The 19,859-nt window shown below is 38.9% G+C and overlaps 1 protein-coding gene across 1 annotated transcript in view; it reads left to right on the top strand.

The window, feature by feature from the left end:
• Window positions 1-18,742, top strand: part of serpinh2 (serine (or cysteine) peptidase inhibitor, clade H, member 2) — a 40,496-nt gene extending 21,754 nt beyond the window's left edge. The window contains exons 4-5 of the mRNA XM_065248624.1: window positions 6,830-7,062; window positions 17,052-18,742. Of these exons, the coding sequence (XP_065104696.1) occupies window positions 6,830-7,062; window positions 17,052-17,348 (530 nt within the window). The 3' untranslated portion in view covers window positions 17,349-18,742. The remainder of the gene's footprint in view (window positions 1-6,829; window positions 7,063-17,051) is intronic.
• The last annotated feature ends 1,117 nt before the right edge of the window (window positions 18,743-19,859 follow it).

Raw genomic sequence — 19,859 nt, forward strand, 5'->3', positions numbered from 1 at the left:
TAGTTTATGTTAACTAATGTAGTTAAAGCAACACTATGTAGTTTCCATGTAAAAATGACTTACAGCTCCCCCATGTGGTTGAAAAGCGCAACAGTGCCTGGTATCAGACACTCTTCTGCAGGAAGGGGGAGGGGCGGGGCTGTGTTTCCTACCCTCCACCGCCACTTTCAGAGTGTGCTTGTAGCAGCTAGGAGGCTGTTCAGGTTGCAGCAACAGTACAATTTGTCCATTTAAAAGTTGTATTATCACTGAAATAATTTTAGAGACATTATTTAAAGGTAAAAAAAAAACTACATAGTGTTGCTTTAATTAATGAACTGCCCTTATACAGAATTTATTAATCTTTGTTAATTTTAATTTCAACAATTACTACTACTTTATTAAAATCTTGTTAACCACCAAATATTGACATCTGAGTTTTAAGTACGGTTAAAAACTTTATGTAAAACTTAACCTTTTATAATAAGGTAGATATTTGCATGGTATTGCCCTTTAATTAAGTTTACAGTTAGCATGTTGCTGTAATTAGCTAAACCACACTAAGTAGGATTCTCATTTACGTTTTTTTAAAAAGCAACTTTTCACATTTCCTATGTTGTGTAAGTGTGTATTAGTACATTAATGATATGCAAAAGGTACAAACCCCAAAGTAAACAATTACAGGGCTCTAGACTAACTTTTTGCACTGGTTGCACTGGTGCGCCTAACATTTTTTCTTAGGTGCACCAGCACAAAAGTTAGGTGCACCCAAATTTTTGACCGCATCGGATTTATAGTTCACCCAAAAATGAAAATTCTGTCATAATTTACTCACTCTCATGTTGTTACAAACCTGTATAAATGTCTTTGTTCTGGTGAACATGAATGAAAATATTTTGAGGAATGTTTGTATTAGTATTATAGTATTATTTTTTCCTAGAAGTGAATGGGGCTTATGCTTGGTTTGGTTATTAACATTCCTCAAAATATCTTGCTTCGTGTTTATCAGAACAAAGAAATTTATACAGGTTTGTAACAAAATGAGGGAGAGTTAATGATGACAGAATTGTCATTTTTGGGTGAACTGTCCCTTTAACACCGCAAGTTTAGCGCCCATGGTGGTTTAATACAGAATATAAACATGTAGGCTATTTTATAATTTTCCTTATACGAGTCATGCACAGTCCTGTTTGATAACCCGCATCCGCGCGATTAAAATAACACTTGACCCGTTATCCGACATCAGCATCAATTTATTTCATACCCGCCCGTTTTACATAAAGACTGTGACCGGCCGCACCGCAAATCGTGAAGTAAGTATAAACCTTTAAAGATCTTCATGCAGAACATTGACAGAAATAAACACAGGACCATGACTGGACAAATATATTAAAGGAATAGTCTACTCATTTTCAATATTAAAATATGTTATTACCTTAACTAAGAACTGTTGATACATCCCTCTATCATCTGTGTGCGTGCACGTAAGCGCTGGAGCGCGCTGCGACGCTTCGATAGCATTTAGCTTAGCCCCATTCATTCAATTGTACCATTTAGAGATAAAGTTAGAAGTGACCAAACACATCAACGTTTTTCCTATTTAAGACGAGTAGTTATACGAGCAAGTTTGGTGGTACAAAATAAAACGTAGCGCTTTTCTAAGCGGATTTAAAAGAGGAACTATATTGTATGGCGGAAAAGCACTTTTGGGAGTAGTTCGACTCGGCGCAGTAACACCCTCCCTCTCCCATTATGAGAGTGAGAAGGGGAGCGGATCTTTCAGGCGAGTCGAAGTACTCCCAAAAGTGCTGTTACGCCATAAAATATAGTTCCTCTTTTAAATCCGCTTAGAAAAGCGCTACGTTTTATTTTGTACCACCAAACTTGCTCGTATAACTACTCGTCTTAAATAGGAAAAACGTTGATGTGTTTGGTCACTTCTAACTTTATCTCTAAATGGTACAATTGAATGAATGGGGCTAAGCTAAATGCTATCGAAGCGTCGCAGCGTGCTCCAGCGCTTACGTGCACGCACACAGATGATAGAGGGATGTATCAACAGTTCTTAGTTAAGGTAATAACATATTTTAATATTGAAAATGAGTAGACTATTCCTTTAATATTTAATGTGAAATTTTGTGAGGGTCGGCAGATTGACAGCTGAGCGGTCAGCAGTGTTTGAACACTCATAAGCGCTGCACTTATATTTATACCTTTTAAATTGATGATATGATTGCAGTGATTCCAAAGGGATGTCCAAAAAAACTCAAGTAGAATGTTAAATGTTTAAAGTTTAATGTATTTTTCTCGCTGCCCTGCCTAAACCCGCGCCGGTGATGGCATGAAACGCGTGATGAGATTGCATAAAAAAGTTTTTTGTGCTGCATCGGATTTGGAGCGCGTCACACAAAAAATAAACTCATATAGGCTATATGCTACTTTTGAATTCGTTTTGTTAATTTGCTAATATTTAAGTTAAACACATTTCATGTAGGCTTTTTTATTTTATTATTTTTTCACAAAAGATGCTTTCATTTTAATGCTTTTTGCGCATAAACTAAACCTTTGGGGGAATTATTTATAAATTAATCAACAACGCAAATCAAGGAATGAACTTATTTCTCTATTTAAGACAGTCTGGCAGGGCGGTAATAGCGATACAGCAAACACCGAAAAGTTTATAGGATTAGATTTGCGGGTAAGATTATGAAGAAAACAGCGGTCCTGACTCCTGGCATTTTTCTATAAATTGGGCGCACGCGACATTGCTGTTCGGGGTTACGTTCAAATAATTTTCTTCAAAAGAATTCTGCTCTGGCTCTGACTCGATTGTAAGAGGCTCATTAGGCTACCTAATTCCGTCTTCGAGTTCGGACCTGATGTGACGGGAGGTTGATGTCAGAGCATTGGTTATGATCTTCGGACGGATCAGGCATTAACTTAACATTCTTAACGAAAAAATTATTAATCGTTCTTTTCCTCTTTTCTTATCATCCGCGGCTACATCCACTCTGTTTATCTGACGGACTCACCTCTCTCTCTCTCTTTCTCTCTCTCTCTCTCTCTGACTGGAGCGCACACGCATTTTTAAACATACACACACGTAGATGGACCATGGCTTTTTCCCTCTAACTCCTGGTTGCACCAGTGCGACCTGATATTTATTTAAGTCTCACCATTGAGAAATTAGGTCGCACTCTAGAGCCCTGAATTATGCGAGTTATCGTTTCCAACGTAAATCTCTTTTCTTGTACTACAACAAACACACGGATTGTAGGCAACAGTTATCTTCCTGGTCTTGTTGACGTAGACAAGACCGACATTATCATAGTTCCTTCTGCTTGGACTCACAGGTTAACCCCTGTCAGCATTGCATTGTGACCGAATCTTTCAAACATGGTAAGGAGCGTCACATATACGGCTGACGTCAGAGGTATTCAGGCCAATTACAATGTACAGATTAGCTGGCCAATCAGGGACAAAGCGCTTTTCAGATCGATGAGTTTTGTACAAAATCAGTGCACTTGAGGACAGCAGTATATCTGGAGCTACAAAAATGTATGGTATGTGGAAAATAATGTGTTACCAAACCAGCACATTGCATTATACCAAATACACAAAATAACCTTGGTTTTTAGCAATGAAATGGGTGCACTTTTACACAACATTTAAACTTTCCCCTCCTCTCGGGTGGAAGCTCACAAAGTAACAACTTTAGCTAGTACTTTTTGTAAACTTTCAGCACTGAATTTACAGTTACAAAGATAAATGTACAAATTTACACTAGTATCTTTGAGTCTCCAACAGCCTGCCATATTAACTGGAAAGGCTTGTGTTATCATTTAAAGTCAGTTGTAGATACCTCAAGGGTTATCTTCAGTAGTAGTAGCAGAACATAAACTGCTTGTATAAACATTGCATGCTACCACTGAGAAAACAGTAAATATCCGTCCAACAGTCAGTGCTTGCCAGCGGGTTAAAGACGACCCCAGATTTATTCTGCTTACAAAACAAGCTTTGTCTGACATTTTGCCTTATTGCATTAAAGGGATAGTTTAGCAAAAAATGTTAATTTTGTCATCATTTACTCATCTTGAGTTGTTCTAAACCAGTATAAATTTCTTTGTGTTCAGCCGAACAATGGAAAATATTCTGAGCAATGTTTGTAACCAGTTTTGGAGCACCATCATATTTTTTCCCCTGCTATATCAGTCAATGTTGTTTCTGCAGGAATACAAATATCTTCCTTTGCTTTCAGCAGAACAAAGGAATTATTACAAACTGAGGAGAGTACATTTTTGAGTGAACTATCCAAAGCATTCAGAGCCCCCAAAACTCTACAAAAAAGAACATGGTACAGACAGAGGACAGTGTTTCTGTATACACATGATCACCACATGATGACAAGCATGTGGTGGTGTCTTATGTAATGACTGCTAGTTTTTTTTTGTATGCTTCCATACTTTTAAATCCTGCCAAATACTATTATATTAAACTACAGTACTGTGCAAAAGTCTTAGGCCTCCATGCCAGAATTAGATTTGTTGGTTTTGCAATGTTATAGTGATCATATATAATTGTTTCTCACCCTGTGTCTCAATCAGCTCCCTTGTTCAGTAGTCAGGGCACTGATCAGGGAGTCGGCCATTTTAAGGGCTGTCTCAATCGCAAAATCCGTTCAGTGCACTGGAACGTTCGTTCCCTAAAAATTTCCACAATGCAACTCAAAAACCAGTGAGCATCGATGTTCCCTATGTTCCCTAACCGGAAATCACGTGACCTTTTCTGACGCTCGCCACCCGAACATCACGTGATCCAACTCAATAAACTTTATGAAATGTAACAGAACTTTTATAAAGACAAACGTTTGTTTTAGTTGTAAATATAAACACACATTGCTACACAGTAAGGGACCACAATCTACTCAATATTTAAAATAATAATATTTATTTAAAATTGTAAATATATTTATTACATTTAAAATGTAATTATATGCCTCCAATTTTATGCACAGATATGTAAGAGAATAATGACAGCATTTTCCACAATGTACTGTTTTTTAAAATTAAGTCAGAGAGATGTTGGTTTTGCCGGTTGTTGATGAGTAACAGCTGTGAATAATCACAACGCGCTTAAGCAGCCACGTGACAGAAAAATAAGTGAACATTGTCCCAATGTGAAGTGAGCTAGGGTCCTTACCAGTGCCTGTGTACACGATATACTGATTCACGACCTCGGGAGCTAGGGAACGAATTGAGACACACGGTCAGTCTCTTTAATAGAATACATTAAAAAATACAGGAAATGTGTGTATAGTATTAAAACTGTATAAAAAAGTAAACTGATGTAAACTCCCCTTCCACTTGAGCAATAGCAGGAAACTGCAGGATCTCTTAAACCTAAATAAAATTAAATCTTAATTTCTAATTTTAAAGAAATTTGTCTTTTTACTTCATTCTGCTCAAAAACGCTAAAGATGTGTTTAGTGCCAAAAGAGGTCACACTAAACACAGATGATGCCTGAAGAAGACATTTAGTCTTGAAAATATAATTTTGTATCTTTTTGTACATATTTTCTGTTTGTATCTTAATAAAATAGATTGAAAAAATAAATATGGATGGATATTAAAACTATTAAAAAGTCTGGTGGTGGTGGCCTAAGACTTTTGAACAATACTGCATATCAAGACATTGCCTGTGAAAACCCAGCTTAACAAATTTTTCTGTGATTTACTGTTTTCTACACTCTAAAAATGCAGGGACAAGCACAGCCTATAGTTATTAATTTATAATGTTTGGTTGTTTTAACCCATTTTCTGGGTTAGTTTAACCCAACTATTGGGTTTGACCTTTTTTGGCCCAATGCTGGGATGAAATTAACCCAGCGTTTTTTTTTTTTTTTTTTTTTGATTTTACATACAATTATTTTAATATAAAGAATATTCTGTGAAAATATAACCTTGATATTTTTAAAGGGCACCTATTATGCATTTTTACAAGATGTAATATAAGTCTCATTTGTGCCTAGGATGTGTTTGTGAAATTTCAGATCAAAATACCCCAAATATAATTTATTATACCATGTCCAATAGGCCCCTATTTGAATGGGAGCAAAAACGTGCTGTTTTGTGTGTGTACCTTTAAATGCAAATGAGCTACTCACTTCTCACACACAACAGACACAGTCAGCGCTTTTAGTTAAAATAGATTTCTGTGAATACAGTCTGAGACAGTAGTATCTAACCATTGAGATGGCAGACACAATACAACTTGCTGAGGGCAGAAACCATTTTTAATGCAGGACTGTCAGTCAGTGGTCACGCGGGGGGCTTTATCAGTGTGATGTCACATTAACAAGACAATCAAAACAGCATGTCTAATGAGACTGCTTTGGTTTAATATAGATCAAACATATGGAATAGGTGGATTTTTTATTGGAGGGTGGCTGTGTGCAACCCACTTTTAGGTCCAAACTTTTTTTATTAGGTGAATAGGTGCCCTTCAATATTGACTGAGTAAGGTCAGGAATCAATGATTGAAAGCAAACTTTGATTAGATTATGACACTTTAGCTTGGATTTCACAGGCATTGTTATATATTATATAATGTGTATAATAGAATTTAATAGTGTATATTGAAATAAATGACTATTATGTCAATGCATGATGGGATTGCCATATCCAAGAAGGTTATCTGTAATGCTGCCTTTGGAATTTTGCCAAAATAAGTTATCTCAGAAAGCCTTTATATCAGAAACACGATGCCTTACAATGCTGTCTAGGTTGAAAGCTTACTAGGGTGTTGAACGGATCTCAAAACTGTCAAATCTCTCTATTAACACCACCCACAGGCATTTACAGACACTTTGAAGACATGGAGAACATGGTACAAGTGTTGGAGCTGGATCTGTCTGAGGGGCAGGCCAGCATAGTGCTGCTTTTGCCCTTCCACGTGGAGAGTTTAGCACGACTGGACCGCCTTCTGACATTGGAACAGGTGGAGAAGTGGCTGGAAAAACTTAAATCCACAAGCATGGCACTGTCCCTTCCTAAAACCAAGCTAAGTAGCATGGTCCATCTAGAGGTAATAGTCTAAATTATTCTACATGAAACTTCCCACACAGTCATTACGAGTTTGTGGTACACATTCAAAAATACTCATAGACATTACAGATGAATATTCCAAACACACAATGTAGATAAGAGTCATTTAGAAAGCTAATGGAAGATATCTAGATATGGCATTAGCATAATGAGAACGAACCATAGGTCATAGATTATTCTCACTCGGAGGGAGAGCTATTTTCCTTTTAATGGAAATTGTATTTGCTCTGAAATTGCCATCAGTTTATGTAATGCAGTTTTATGTGTCTTAAGACATTGAGCTATGCTCTTTGTTCTCGAAAACATTCGTCAGTTGTTCACCGTAAGTGTTGCTTTCATTACCTTCTTTACAGCTCTCTTTCTGCGCATCAGCAGATTAAGCATGTTTCTTTCTTGCTCCGTTACCAAGGTTTAAATTATACAGTAAAGGGATTTTGGTACTTTCAGCTTGAATCCTCCCACAGACGCTTAAAACAAACAGTTGTGTTAAATACTGTGGTATATGCTACTGCAGAACATTTCCAGTTCTTTATAGTACTTCATAATAAAAGGAAAGTTTGGAAACTAAGGGTTTTTGCTGTGCGGTTGCTATGATGTTCTGGGAAGTGGATCGTTACGTTTTTCTTCTCGTTTCATCATCCATCCAGGGATAATCCTAAATCTGATTGCTTTAAAAAGCAGTAGCACAACTCTTCCCAAAAAGTCACATGACGTAGAAACATCATAAACATCTATGTGGAAACAAACAAAGATTTAATACACAAGTTTACATTACATCCCAGATATATTTGACTTCCTTCCTTCAGCTGAACACTGACGAATTATTCATGAATATCAGCTGACGTCAGCTAAAGTACCTAAAGTGGTCAAACTAGAAGCTATGCCTTCAATATGTTGTGAGCATCAAAATCGCTATTTTTACAACACTAAGGAGGCTCGACACAACATGATACTTTGCTCGAAGTATCCCCGTGTCTCTACACATGAACTGGAGCATTGTTAATGTACACATAGTTTACTAAAAAGAAGGTTTTGGTGTCCGCTTGCTTCCATCTTGCCAGTCAAGATGTATCGATCTCGGAAAGCGACGTAAGGAGGGAGAAGAGTATAGATGGATAGCTCCTAAAGCATAGTTTCATATAAATGCACGGATAATTCGTTGTTCTCAATGTTCGTGTTTATGTGTTAAGATCCAGGTGATACTTTGAGCAAAGTTTCATGTTGTGTCGTGCCGCCTTAATGTTGTAAAAATAGTGGTAGTTCGGTAACAGCAGACAGCAGCTGGAAGAACGCATCATGGATCGAGTAGGCATCACACCCTAACCAAGATATTTAGCGTTTCTTTTCATGACAGTCGAGGTGCTAAATGTTGTCTTTCGTAGCCATTTCCTGTATCCTTAAGAATCATAGACAGTAAAAGATAAGAAATCCGTAAATCGTAGCAAGCTAGCCAATGCTTATGAGTAGCCTACTGGTACTCTGTAGGTACTCAAGATGGCGGCAGTAAGCTGAAAAAAAGTGCGGATGACGTAAAAGGTCACATGACTGATAATCATCTGTATGAAATAGTATCTAGGGGTCTTCCAAGCATTGTAATGCCATTGAATAGGGGCCAAGATTTTAAAGCTCCAAAAGCACATCCATCTATCATAAAAATAATCCATACTCCAGGGATTAAGGGGATACTCAGCCAAATATCAAAAGACCCCATGATTTACTCGCCCTCAAACAATCAGAGACACATATGTCCATCATCTTTCAGACGAGCCCATTTGCAGTTATTTTAGTAAATGTCCTTAAATTGGGGAACTTTAAAGGCCAAAAATAGTGCACCCAGAAGTAATCCACATTGGTGAGAGGGTAAGCACTGTGTATCGCTAAATGCCTACCCTCACTAAGTAGTCATTCTTAGTTAGAAGATTGCCAGAAGATCTTGGAGTCAGATAGCAGAGAGTAACAAAGTTTTAGAAAAGCACAGATGGCTCTGTCTGCACTGTTAAGCAGATCTGGATTTGGATGACAGAATGACAGTTACTAGACTTGTTTGGGCTGTTGGGTTCAGAAAAGGAAACAATTGCCTCATGGCGCAGCACGTTTGAATTGCTGTGTTTTTGGTTACTTGTGTTGAACAAGTAGTAGATTAATGTATATGCCTGTGCGCCTGTGTGGTGTGTTCTCCACATACATTGCAAAGGTGAAGTGTTTTGGACCTTGATGAATGATTTTGTGACATCTTCTGGATTTCCACATCTTCCTTCTCATCAGTCTTTTTCCTGCCTCGACTCTGTCCTGTCTACTTGACCGTTCTTCTCGTTTTTCTTTTCTCTCTCCGGCTAGCTCTCTGTCCTCCCTCTCTGTATGTCTGACCTCAGCTAATCTATCTCCTGCTCAGAGTCCACCAGTTCCTCCTACTTTCTCTTTCTTTATTCATCACTTCATCCAGCACCTCAATCTCTCTGTCTGCCCTTTCATTCTCGCTCATTTCAGACTGCTTGGAGTCAGCTCATCTTCGGTTTGCCTTTTTCCCTTGCACTCATACTTGATTTCGTTCTTTTTGTACCTTATTCATATATGCCAGCAACCTTTCCTTCTGTCTTGCGAATTTCACTCATAGTCATCATTTTTGTATGGGACTTTTAGAAAACCATTGGAAAAAAAACTGTTCAGGGAAAACATGCAATGCATCACAATATCATGGCTGAATTGTGCAAGAGACTGAGTGTGTCCATAATAGATAGGGGGGATATTTCCCATGCGTTTTTTTTTCCTGTGTCATGTGTACAGAAGTAGTTTTGTCCACAATTGTGCTTATTTAAACAACCCACTTCTTCATTGAACTATTGGTAATAATACTGATAAGTAGGTAGTTATATGTTAATTACACTTTATTTGCATTTTGGTAAGAAATATGCCAAATAAGTTTACACAACCCTGGATCAAGAGGTTTACAGGGACACTCTTAAATCACTAAATGGCGCTTTTCCATTGCTTAGTACCCCACGGTTTAGGTCGGGTCATCTCACCTCACTTTGGCTTGGTTAGCTTTTCCATCAAGTTTAGTAACATTTCGGAGGAGTGGGAGGGTTTATAGGCGTGTTGTTACATTTGCGCTACCTACTGCTGTGACATCATACAAGTTTGAGCGTCGTTGTACATCCCCATTCATTCATTTATTTCTCAGTCCGCCACAAAATAAAAATTGACCACAACAAATAAATGTTTGCACATCATGTTTATCACTACCTCTGTCTCACATGACAGTTTCTGTACAAACACCCGTGGCGTCCGTCAACGCGCTCCACTGAACCTCATTTAAGTTGCATTTAAGCATAAATGCGGATGTGTGCGTCGCGAATGTGCCGCCACAAACTGCAAGCCTAGAAAAAACTGGTATGATGTTCCTGATTCTCAACCTGTGGATGTTTTTCATCGCTATAAGGGAGTTTGGGAACTTACACCAAAACACAGATAACAACAGGTTTATCCGAGACAGCACAACTAGCACGAAGGTAAAGTTAATCTTTAACATTATAGTGATAACGCTGGGTGTGATGATTCTCTCAGACCAATCAGTGATCTACAGTGTTTTCGCGTCACGTTTTGGTATCAGCTTGGAACCCCTACCCGAAGGGTACTACGTACTGCACCCATTGGAAAAGCCCCAAAAGTAAGCTGACCCAACCCAAACAGTGGGGTAATATTCAATGGAAAGCGCCTTAAGTGATAAGGGGTGCCAAAACTCGGCCCTGGAGGGCCGGTGTCCTAAAGAGTTTAGCTTCAACTTGTCTCTGCAGACCTGCCTGGAAGTTTCTAGTATGCTCCTAGTATGTGTTTGATTAAGGTTGGAGTTAAACTTTGCAGGACATCAGCCCTTCAGGATCAAGTTTGGGCACCCCTGGTAATTCTGCATGGGAAAATGGGTCCAAAATACAAAGAAAAAGTTAAATGTTTCAGTTTCAAGTCAGAACGTTTTAAAATTATGGGACAGCAGAGGTAAAAAAATGTGTAGTAGAGTAAAACAAAAATTACCTATACAGGTCAAGCCTTGGGAACAATGATTTCCAAGGTGCCTAAAATACTGAATGCGCTTGACCGGTTGCTATCATGTGGGACAGCATTTTGTTCAAGTCTTGTAAAGAAATTTAAGGATCTACAGACTCCTGCTGGCCGTGTCCTGCTCAGAAGAACAAGACTTTGACATTAACATGAGCGGTAAGGATGCCCACAAGGGATCCACAAGCTTGCTTTATAAGAAAGCCACAGACAGCCCAGACATGGCCCGTTTTGGACTAGACATGCACACAGGAATGCAGTGTTCACATAAGTGGTGCCCCGGTGTACAGAAAGAGCCTGAAAGTCCTGCCTTGACTGCATAATGTGAATAAAGCTGTATTACCGCTCTGACAAGATCTCCTGCTGTCCCCCTCCACGTCTTTTTGGTCTTGCTGTCTGTCTCTGCTCTTTCATGCCCTCCACTGGCTTTTCATCATACCACACACACACACAACATGCCTCTGTCTTGTAGTATCTGAGGAAAATCACCGTAGGTCACAGACACTTAATTCTTCCTCTTCTATACGGACAGTGACAGAAAAGCTGCGTTGAGTTCCGCTTCTTGCCTCCCCAACAGATTGGCTCGAGCTGAGCAAACACAGCCTCCATCTCAGGGCTTTAATAGCATTTCAACCTTTTATCTGTCATCTCGACCGAGAGCTTCAGTCTCCAACATGGCTGCCAGACACACTGTCACTCCAGCTCGGTTCGCTCTAGCCCTTCTGTCACGCTCTCATGTGGACGTCTTTGGTCTCGGGAGGAGCTGCCATTATCTTGATTTCCATCCTGTGTGAGTTGCCTGCCAGTTCTCGCTTACACGCTAATGTAGCCGTACAATGACTATAGGGGCCTGGCATGGGGCAGGGTGACCCAAATTGGACTGACGTGCAGCTGGAGAGGTGAGTGGTCATGAGGGAAGGTGGAATAGGGTTGAGTGGTGGAGAAAGGGATGGAAAGGGCAGGGGAGCGAGTAAGTCAGATAAAAATATCTGCCCTGTTGGTGAAGCAGCAGGCGGATGCTCAGGAATGGTTAGTGCCAGGCAATAGGGGCTTAAGAGGGATTGAGTCTGGACTCTATAACAAGCATGAGGGGTTGAGGGGTCACCGTCTGCCTGATGTCTGGCAAACACACACAGCCAAACATGCTGACCTTAAAGAGTCTGATTTAGGGATACACAGAAAATACACACACACATGCCGAAACCTCCTATTGTGCCAAGGTCTATGAATGCCAGTGTGGCTGTAATTGGATTGCACAGTTGTCTGTGTGTGCCAAAGAGATAGAAGACGTCAAGCTAACAAACATGCACTCATTGAAGGAGTCATAAAGTGGTTTTAGTTTGCGTATCAAGATTTGGGAAAAGACGGTTGTATTTAGACAATAATTTTTGTGAACTATACCATGCTACAGTACTGTATGTTAAAATACTTATTTACAGTCATACAGAAATATTGACATACTTATTTTATTATTTGTAATGGTTGTTTTTAAGTTAGTAAACTGTCACTTTAAGTTTTATGACACAAGCAACATAGACCTTTTTATAAAAATCCCAGCACTTTATAGTAAATAAATAAAGAAATTAAGAGATTAGATGCAAACGCTGCTAAACGCCCCCATCAAAAATGTGATGATGATATTAACCGAATCCTCTAGACATGTATTACCCATTCATCAAATACTTTTGCTTAAAATCCCCTTAATCCTGGCCTCAAGCCATTCAAAATTACTGGTTGGTTGGCCGTTAAGAGTCTGAATAAAAAAATGCAAATTTGCAAGAAAACTTGTCAGACACATTAAGAGGGTTTTGCATCTGCACATTACACTTAATGACAGTTGTCATAAACGTGCATAAAATCTCCTTTATGTTCATGAAACGTGTCATGTCATGATTATGAAGATGATTATGTCAGTCTTATGCACACCTCTTCAAGTAAAGTGTTACCAATTAAATTAACATAATATAATTTCTGTAATATAATTGCAACAGTATTAGCAGTGGAACAAAAATAACTTTCGTCCTGACAGGAACTCCTGACATTTAGGGATGCACCGATACCACTTTTTTGGAATACGAGTACGAGTACTTGCATTTCAGTACTTGCCGATACCGATACCAAGTACTTAATAAAAAACATGCTTAAAATTTACAAGTAACAGCTTTAGTCATATAATTTAACAAACAAAAAAAAACAGGGACTCGTTTGGAATAAGAACATTTTTTTTAAATGAAAAGCATGTTGTATGCAACATATTACAGAATAAATAATTATACAAAAAATTGTCACAGTGCAACTCAACAATTTTTTTCAGTTTGTTGTAAACTCTCTTTGGACAACACAAGAGGCATTGACCCCTTACACGCCGCTCAAACATTCTGTAGACATTTCTCAGACCATGGTATCGATCCCCAGTATCGGGGGACTTTTAACGAGTATGAGTACTTTAGAAAATGTGGTATCGAGGCCGATACCAGTATCGGTATCGGTGCATCCCTACTGACATTTAAACCCGATTTACTTTTAAACAAAAAAAACTTTAGGATGTTACAGCACTAAATAACCTGTAGATTGATCAGTACTGTAACATGTGAAAAGAGAAACACAACTTGTCATTAGAAAAAAATACAGCTTCGGTAATTTACCTTTCATGCTCGAAAAAAGCTTTCCAGACCTACCCGCGGGAAACAGCAATATTTGGCAGCTCCGTTAAGGGTTGCGTGCTGAACATGCTGTCATAGTTTTAAATCCTTGAGTCCCGTGTTATTTTCGCTCCGGTTCTCCCCAATCTGCCAGGTTTAAAATGCAAGTCTTCGTTATAAGCAGTATTTAACTAAGATTTCCTGAATCTCTCTTGTCCTCCAGGGGATCCTTGGTCTGACAATTTTGAAGATAGCTGCTCTGTGTGAAACGAAAGATAAACTAGATGATGGGAAATTTTTCAACGAGATTGTGTGTTGGATGATGCACAACATCTTTAGCAGAGCAAGATTTCATTTCGAAGCACTCACATCACTTATGTCAGGATTTTTATTACAGCTCTTGCAATTTAATGCGTGCATTTTCACATGCATTAATGCTCTCCTTGATACAGCTCGAACAGTACTCTCAGCATAATTTATGAACCAGCAGGCCTGTGTTTCTCACTAAGATCCTGTGAATTTTTTAGAAGCTGATAAGCGAAGTCCTTTGTGACGAAATTTGATCTGAAGGATAAACAAAAAGAAGTATATTGAGCGTGAGTGGAGGAAAAAGTAAAGGAGACAGAGAATGTAAATTAGACATTAGACAGTGATAAAGAACTCTGCCACTGAATAATGCCCAAGACGTTTTTCTGCAATGCGAAGTGGCTGCCACACAATGTCTGGGAAAGCTGTGCATGTAGCTGGTGGGCCATCTTCACATTCTCACGAGCCACCGTGTCTTCCTGTTGTATCAAAAACGGAGCAACCAACTCCAGGGCCGTTGTTTCTCGTGCGTTATTCATGAGCTGTATGTTTTTGTAGTTGTGTTTATTGATGTAGGCGCTTGAATCATCGTACCGTATAATGCTGAAGTGTAATGTGAATCTGAGGCGCAGAGTTTGCTGATAACAGAAAATGGATAAAAAATGGTAAGAATGTGCCAGTTTTGGAAACTTTTAGGTAAAAGCTTTAAGTTTTAGAAAGAGATGGAGAGACTATAAATTATTGACACTCCATTTCCGCCCAATGAGTTGCATTTGAGCCGAACCCTGTTTAAACAACCCTCTCTCCACTCCACTTCTCTCATCTGCCCATCACATTGACTGCATTAGTTGGAAATCTGCGCACCACATTATTACATGATATTTATTAGACTTCTTTCATCTACTTCCAGTGCTGAAATGACTGTACTCATCTGTACACACATCATTCAATTCTGCTGCCTGCTGAGCACGTCTCCTCTTCGTGAACGTGCCATTAATTCATTTGGGGCTCGCTGCGTCTGGGGAGGGTTTACCTGCTACTCCTCTGGGGTCCCATGAGCTATGTTGGATTTTGTAGGAGCGAGGCCAAGCTTCACTAGCTTCAAATGACTCAAAGCTAATAGCTGCATAGCATCCTGGAACTTTTAGATGAGATCTGGAGCGAATGTGTGCATTTCTCGCTCGGTGTCCTGGAGCGACTGAATCAGCAGGACCATCAGCCCCGGGGGGTTTCAGGTGAGCCCTTGCGCCGTGCCACACGGCATTGAATATTTAAACGCTGATTGTTTTTAAAAATGAAGTGACCTCAGCACACCCTTCAATCTCGAGGGGTGTCGCCATACCAAGGAGAAAGAGAGCGAGAGACACAGAGAGAGCCGCGCTATTTATAGAGCCCGTCACAATGCTGGCTGGGAGATGCCAGCAAGTGACTGTAATTGCCGGAGACAGCAGCGTTGTCGTAGTAACACACGGCGCCATGTCACTGCTGTGAGCAACAAGCTGCTTCGGGTCAAGGCTACGCGGCTCTGGAGCTGCACGAGGAGAACGTCTAAAGCGCCGGAAAACATCAAAGGAAAGCTGGAGAGGCTTTTTGTGAAAACACGGGGTGTTAATTAATGGAAAGTAAATGTGGCAAATGCTGCATCAGCCTGTGTAGCAAGGACATACGCTACATAAAAGAGAGTGAGAGTCTGCCTATGTCTCTTGAGGCTTTCTCTTTATCACACAACTACAAGCTTGGGTACAAGCCTGGACATTTAGATCGGAGTGAGAAAAAGACAGGAAGTAATGGAGAGAGCAGATCAGAGGGAGCAAGGAAAGGGAATTAAACAAGCGGCGGATGGTCAGATGAGGGATGAGGATGCCACAAAGGTGGCTGAGCAGCAGACAGGATGAGGCAGTGATGAAGTGATGGAGGAAGGAGGGAGGAGAAGGCGAATAATGGATGAGGACAATATAAGTGCATTAGTGCAGGTGTGTCGAGAGCGAGAGAGAACCGCAGCAGAGGGTCGAACAGTGTTAGGTGTAGGTGACAGCCTCCTCCAGCTCATACCTCATTATCAAACTCTTCCTCCAAATCTCTTTTTCTCCTCTAACAACCTCCTCTGATTTAAATCGCTGTGCCCGCTCCCTGTGAGCTTGCATTATTTTTGCAGCAAGACAGAGCGTGCAACCATTCTTTTTTAATTACAAAAGTCATTTAGGTAAGAGTGCTTAATCTTTCACAGTTCGAGCACTTGCCATTCGGTCTCGGCTTTCACAAACACGCTGGGCGTCTCTCTATCTTCCAACAACAGTTCACTTATTATCTCCTCTCTCTTATTTTGCCATCACTCTCTCTCTCTCTCTCTCTCTCTCTCTCTCTCTCTCCATGTGGGTAACTGTCGTTTATCCAGAATCTCATCCAGGGGGAATATAAACTACCTGTCAGTGAGCGTCTTTCTGCCAAATTCATATCTGAAAGGAAAACAAAAGCGGGCCGAGGTCAGAGAGATCTTTTTTAAATTATTCATAAGCGACTCTCCCTCGGCCGTCGTCTTCAGCTGCTGTCGCCTGCATTGTACCGCCCGCGCCGCCAACAAGGGCATCTGTCATGGCTTTAAAATAAAAGGTAGACAATGAAGAAGGACGAGCACTGGAATTTTGAAATATTATTGATTTACGGTGACATTCTTTATGTTTTGCCTTCATTTGTACTGTCTGGAAAGGATTCCTTGTTTATTTTTTCCTTTAGGAATTATAAATGGGCATTAATGTTTAATTTTTCCAGTTCCCTGTTGGCTCATGTTTGAGCTGCGCTTTTATTTAGTTTGCATAATTGATTTTCAACATCTTGGGTGGTTTTAGAATGGAGTGGAGGAGGACTTTTTGGTCTGGTGCTGACTTGGCTTCTGCATTTGTTGTTTTATCTGTTTTATATGTTTTATTTATATTTATTTATTTATTTTAACCTGTCTCATTCTATACAGAAACAGCTAGGCTCTCTCGGTCTGGAAGGTGTGTGGAACGAGACATCGGCTGATTTCTCAAGCCTGGGAAAGGGGAAGCTCCATTTGGCAGCTGTGCTGCAGTGGACATCACTTGAACTGGATCATGAGTCCGGCAGCAAGGATGGCGTGCATGAGGACGAGCATGTGGAAAAGCCAAAACTCTTCTATGCTGATCATTCCTTCATAATATTAGTAAGAGACAACAGTACTGGGGCATTGCTCATGATCGGTGCTCTGGACCACACTGAGGGCGCTGCAATTCACGACGAGCTGTAGAGCCAAAATGACTAAACAATAAAGTAGTTGTTTACTGCAAATGTCTTTTAATAACCTATTGTATGCTGTATATGTTGACATGTAGCATTTTCTTTTAACAGATATGAAATATAGGATGGGTGATATTAACTAATTCCCCGCCATTGACGAGTTATCTCGTCAATTAATAGAAAACATTTGCCTGAAAAAAACGTGTTTCTGATGAGTTTTTATGGTAATCTGTAATACTGCGATTATCCACTAGACTCTTTAAGCAAAACATAGTAAATTTTAATTTTTATTAATTTTACACTTCTTATGTTTTGATAGTCATTCTGAATCTGATCTCTGAACAAAATTCCTTCACAAAAATGCAATTATTTCAGCTATTTTCTCAAAATGTTGTATTTTTACAAACAAAGGATGAAGACAGGATTAAACTTTTTTCCTGTTTTGTTTGTTTGAAAGCAGAGGGTCTGTTTGTATTTTTGTATGTTTATATTTTTAGAAGAAAATTTTCCTGAAAGGCATTTGGAAAGTACGCATGGAAAGCAAACATCTCATTTTTAAAGCCTCATACAGCTTGTGCCTATGTGCTATGCATCATTGTATTGTAGCATTAAAATAACAAACTTGAAAGCACGTTGACAAAACTGTAGGCTACATCACCTTTAAACCTTTATTGTCCCTGTCAGAACAGTTCTATGAGACCCATTCTTTCTAAATGAGTGGGATGTTTTCAGAAAAAAATAAGTAGCCTACATTAATTCAAATATAGTAATTAAACATCTAAAATGATTGTTATTTGCAAGTTTTCTGAGAATGAAATATACCCTACTACTACTCATACATCCACATGTCTGACATCTTGGTTTCGGTTTAAAAACATGCAGGGAATTGAAAATAAAATGCATGACTTGCTTGATGTTTAAAGAGTTATTAAGGGAGATAAAGTTCGGGAACTGATTTATGTTAAAAAGTTATTAAGATCGACAAACTCGCGCTGACTGACAGATCCGAAATGCAACGCAGAGACACGCAAGTGCGCACACTATACACAGAATAGTTCAAAAACAAAAGCATAATAAGCATTACAACAAACTTGCGGAGCTCATTTTTATCTATGTCCATACAGCGTTTGCGCGAACATAACAAATTGTTAAAAAAAAAACTCTCTCATTAATCTTCATCTTATAATAAATAAATAATCAGATATTCGTTTAAACTTTTTAATAACAGTATGCTCTATTAAAATTCAGTTTTGACTTAGTTCAAAACAAGCAACATGATTTGAAACAAAAAGGTAATTAGAAAGATTTAATTCAAATGTTTCAGTTGTATTTGCTTACTTTATTTTTATGTTAATTGCAATCCATGTCGTAGTAATCTTCAGTTTAAATTTAGCTTTTAAATGTTACATTTTCATATTTTTATCTATTTGCATATTTATTTAATATTCACCTAGATTGACCATAAAGCTTGTTTCGATTAGAAGTAATTAAAAGATCATCTACCGGAGTCACCAGAGACACGAAGTTATTAACGAATATTTTATTATCAGAGTGCAGCATTTTATCAAGGTTTTTTGGTCTTGTGTAATTAAATAAAACGAAAAAAAAAAAAATAAAAGGGTAATTTTTAACAGCTGGGTTTAAAGAAGTTTGATATTAGCAGTTTTTAAGATTTTAAACTAATTCCAAAACAGCGTTTCTAAATAAGGGTTGCGCCGAAAATGTCATTTATGTCATTTTATAGATTGCACTCATTTACTTCACACATTATTCGTGCTTTAAGGGGTTTATAATTTAGAGCTGTTCCAGTTAACACGTGATTATGTCTGGCCGAATAATTTCTGTTATTCGGATGAATTCGTTATTCGTTTTGAAGCTATTATCCATGCTCTTCCGAATAACGTATTCGGGCACATCCCTACTAATTAATGTCAGTTTAAAATGGTACGCAAGTGTGCGTTTCACATTTGTATTACATGACCTTTTGACGTGATTACGTAATACGTAAGGCCGCGCTGGTGCGTCACACTGCTAGTGCAAGACAAGAAGTTGTGGTTTAAAAAAACATTTTTTATTTATTTTTGTCAAAATGACGATTGTTTCACTAGACAAGACCCTTTTGCCTCGGTTGGGATCATTTAGAACCCTTTGAAGATGCATTGAAACTGTTGAGGTTCACTATATGGAGTGTTTTCCTTTAAAAGAAAGAAAGCAATAAACATCTTGGATGACATGGGGGTGAGTAAATTATCTGGATGTTTTTTTTATAAAAGTGGAGTAATACATTAACAGATTCATTTTACTGTACAGAAACTGCATCCACAGAGTTCTATAGACGGATTTGAATGTCATTTATTCAGAAAGTTTTATACAGTACATGCCCTGCACATCTATGAAATATCCAAAATATCCAGTACCGCACCAGGTTCTGTGATTTCGTGGCACTCTATAGTATAGCCTTATCATTGACCCAAGAGAGAATGGGGCTCACTTAAAACAGTTTTTTCCGAGCGCCCAGTTA

The sequence above is a fragment of the Paramisgurnus dabryanus genome, chromosome 2 (genome assembly GCF_030506205.2).
Source record: "Paramisgurnus dabryanus chromosome 2, PD_genome_1.1, whole genome shotgun sequence".
NCBI lineage: Eukaryota > Metazoa > Chordata > Actinopteri > Cypriniformes > Cobitidae > Paramisgurnus > Paramisgurnus dabryanus.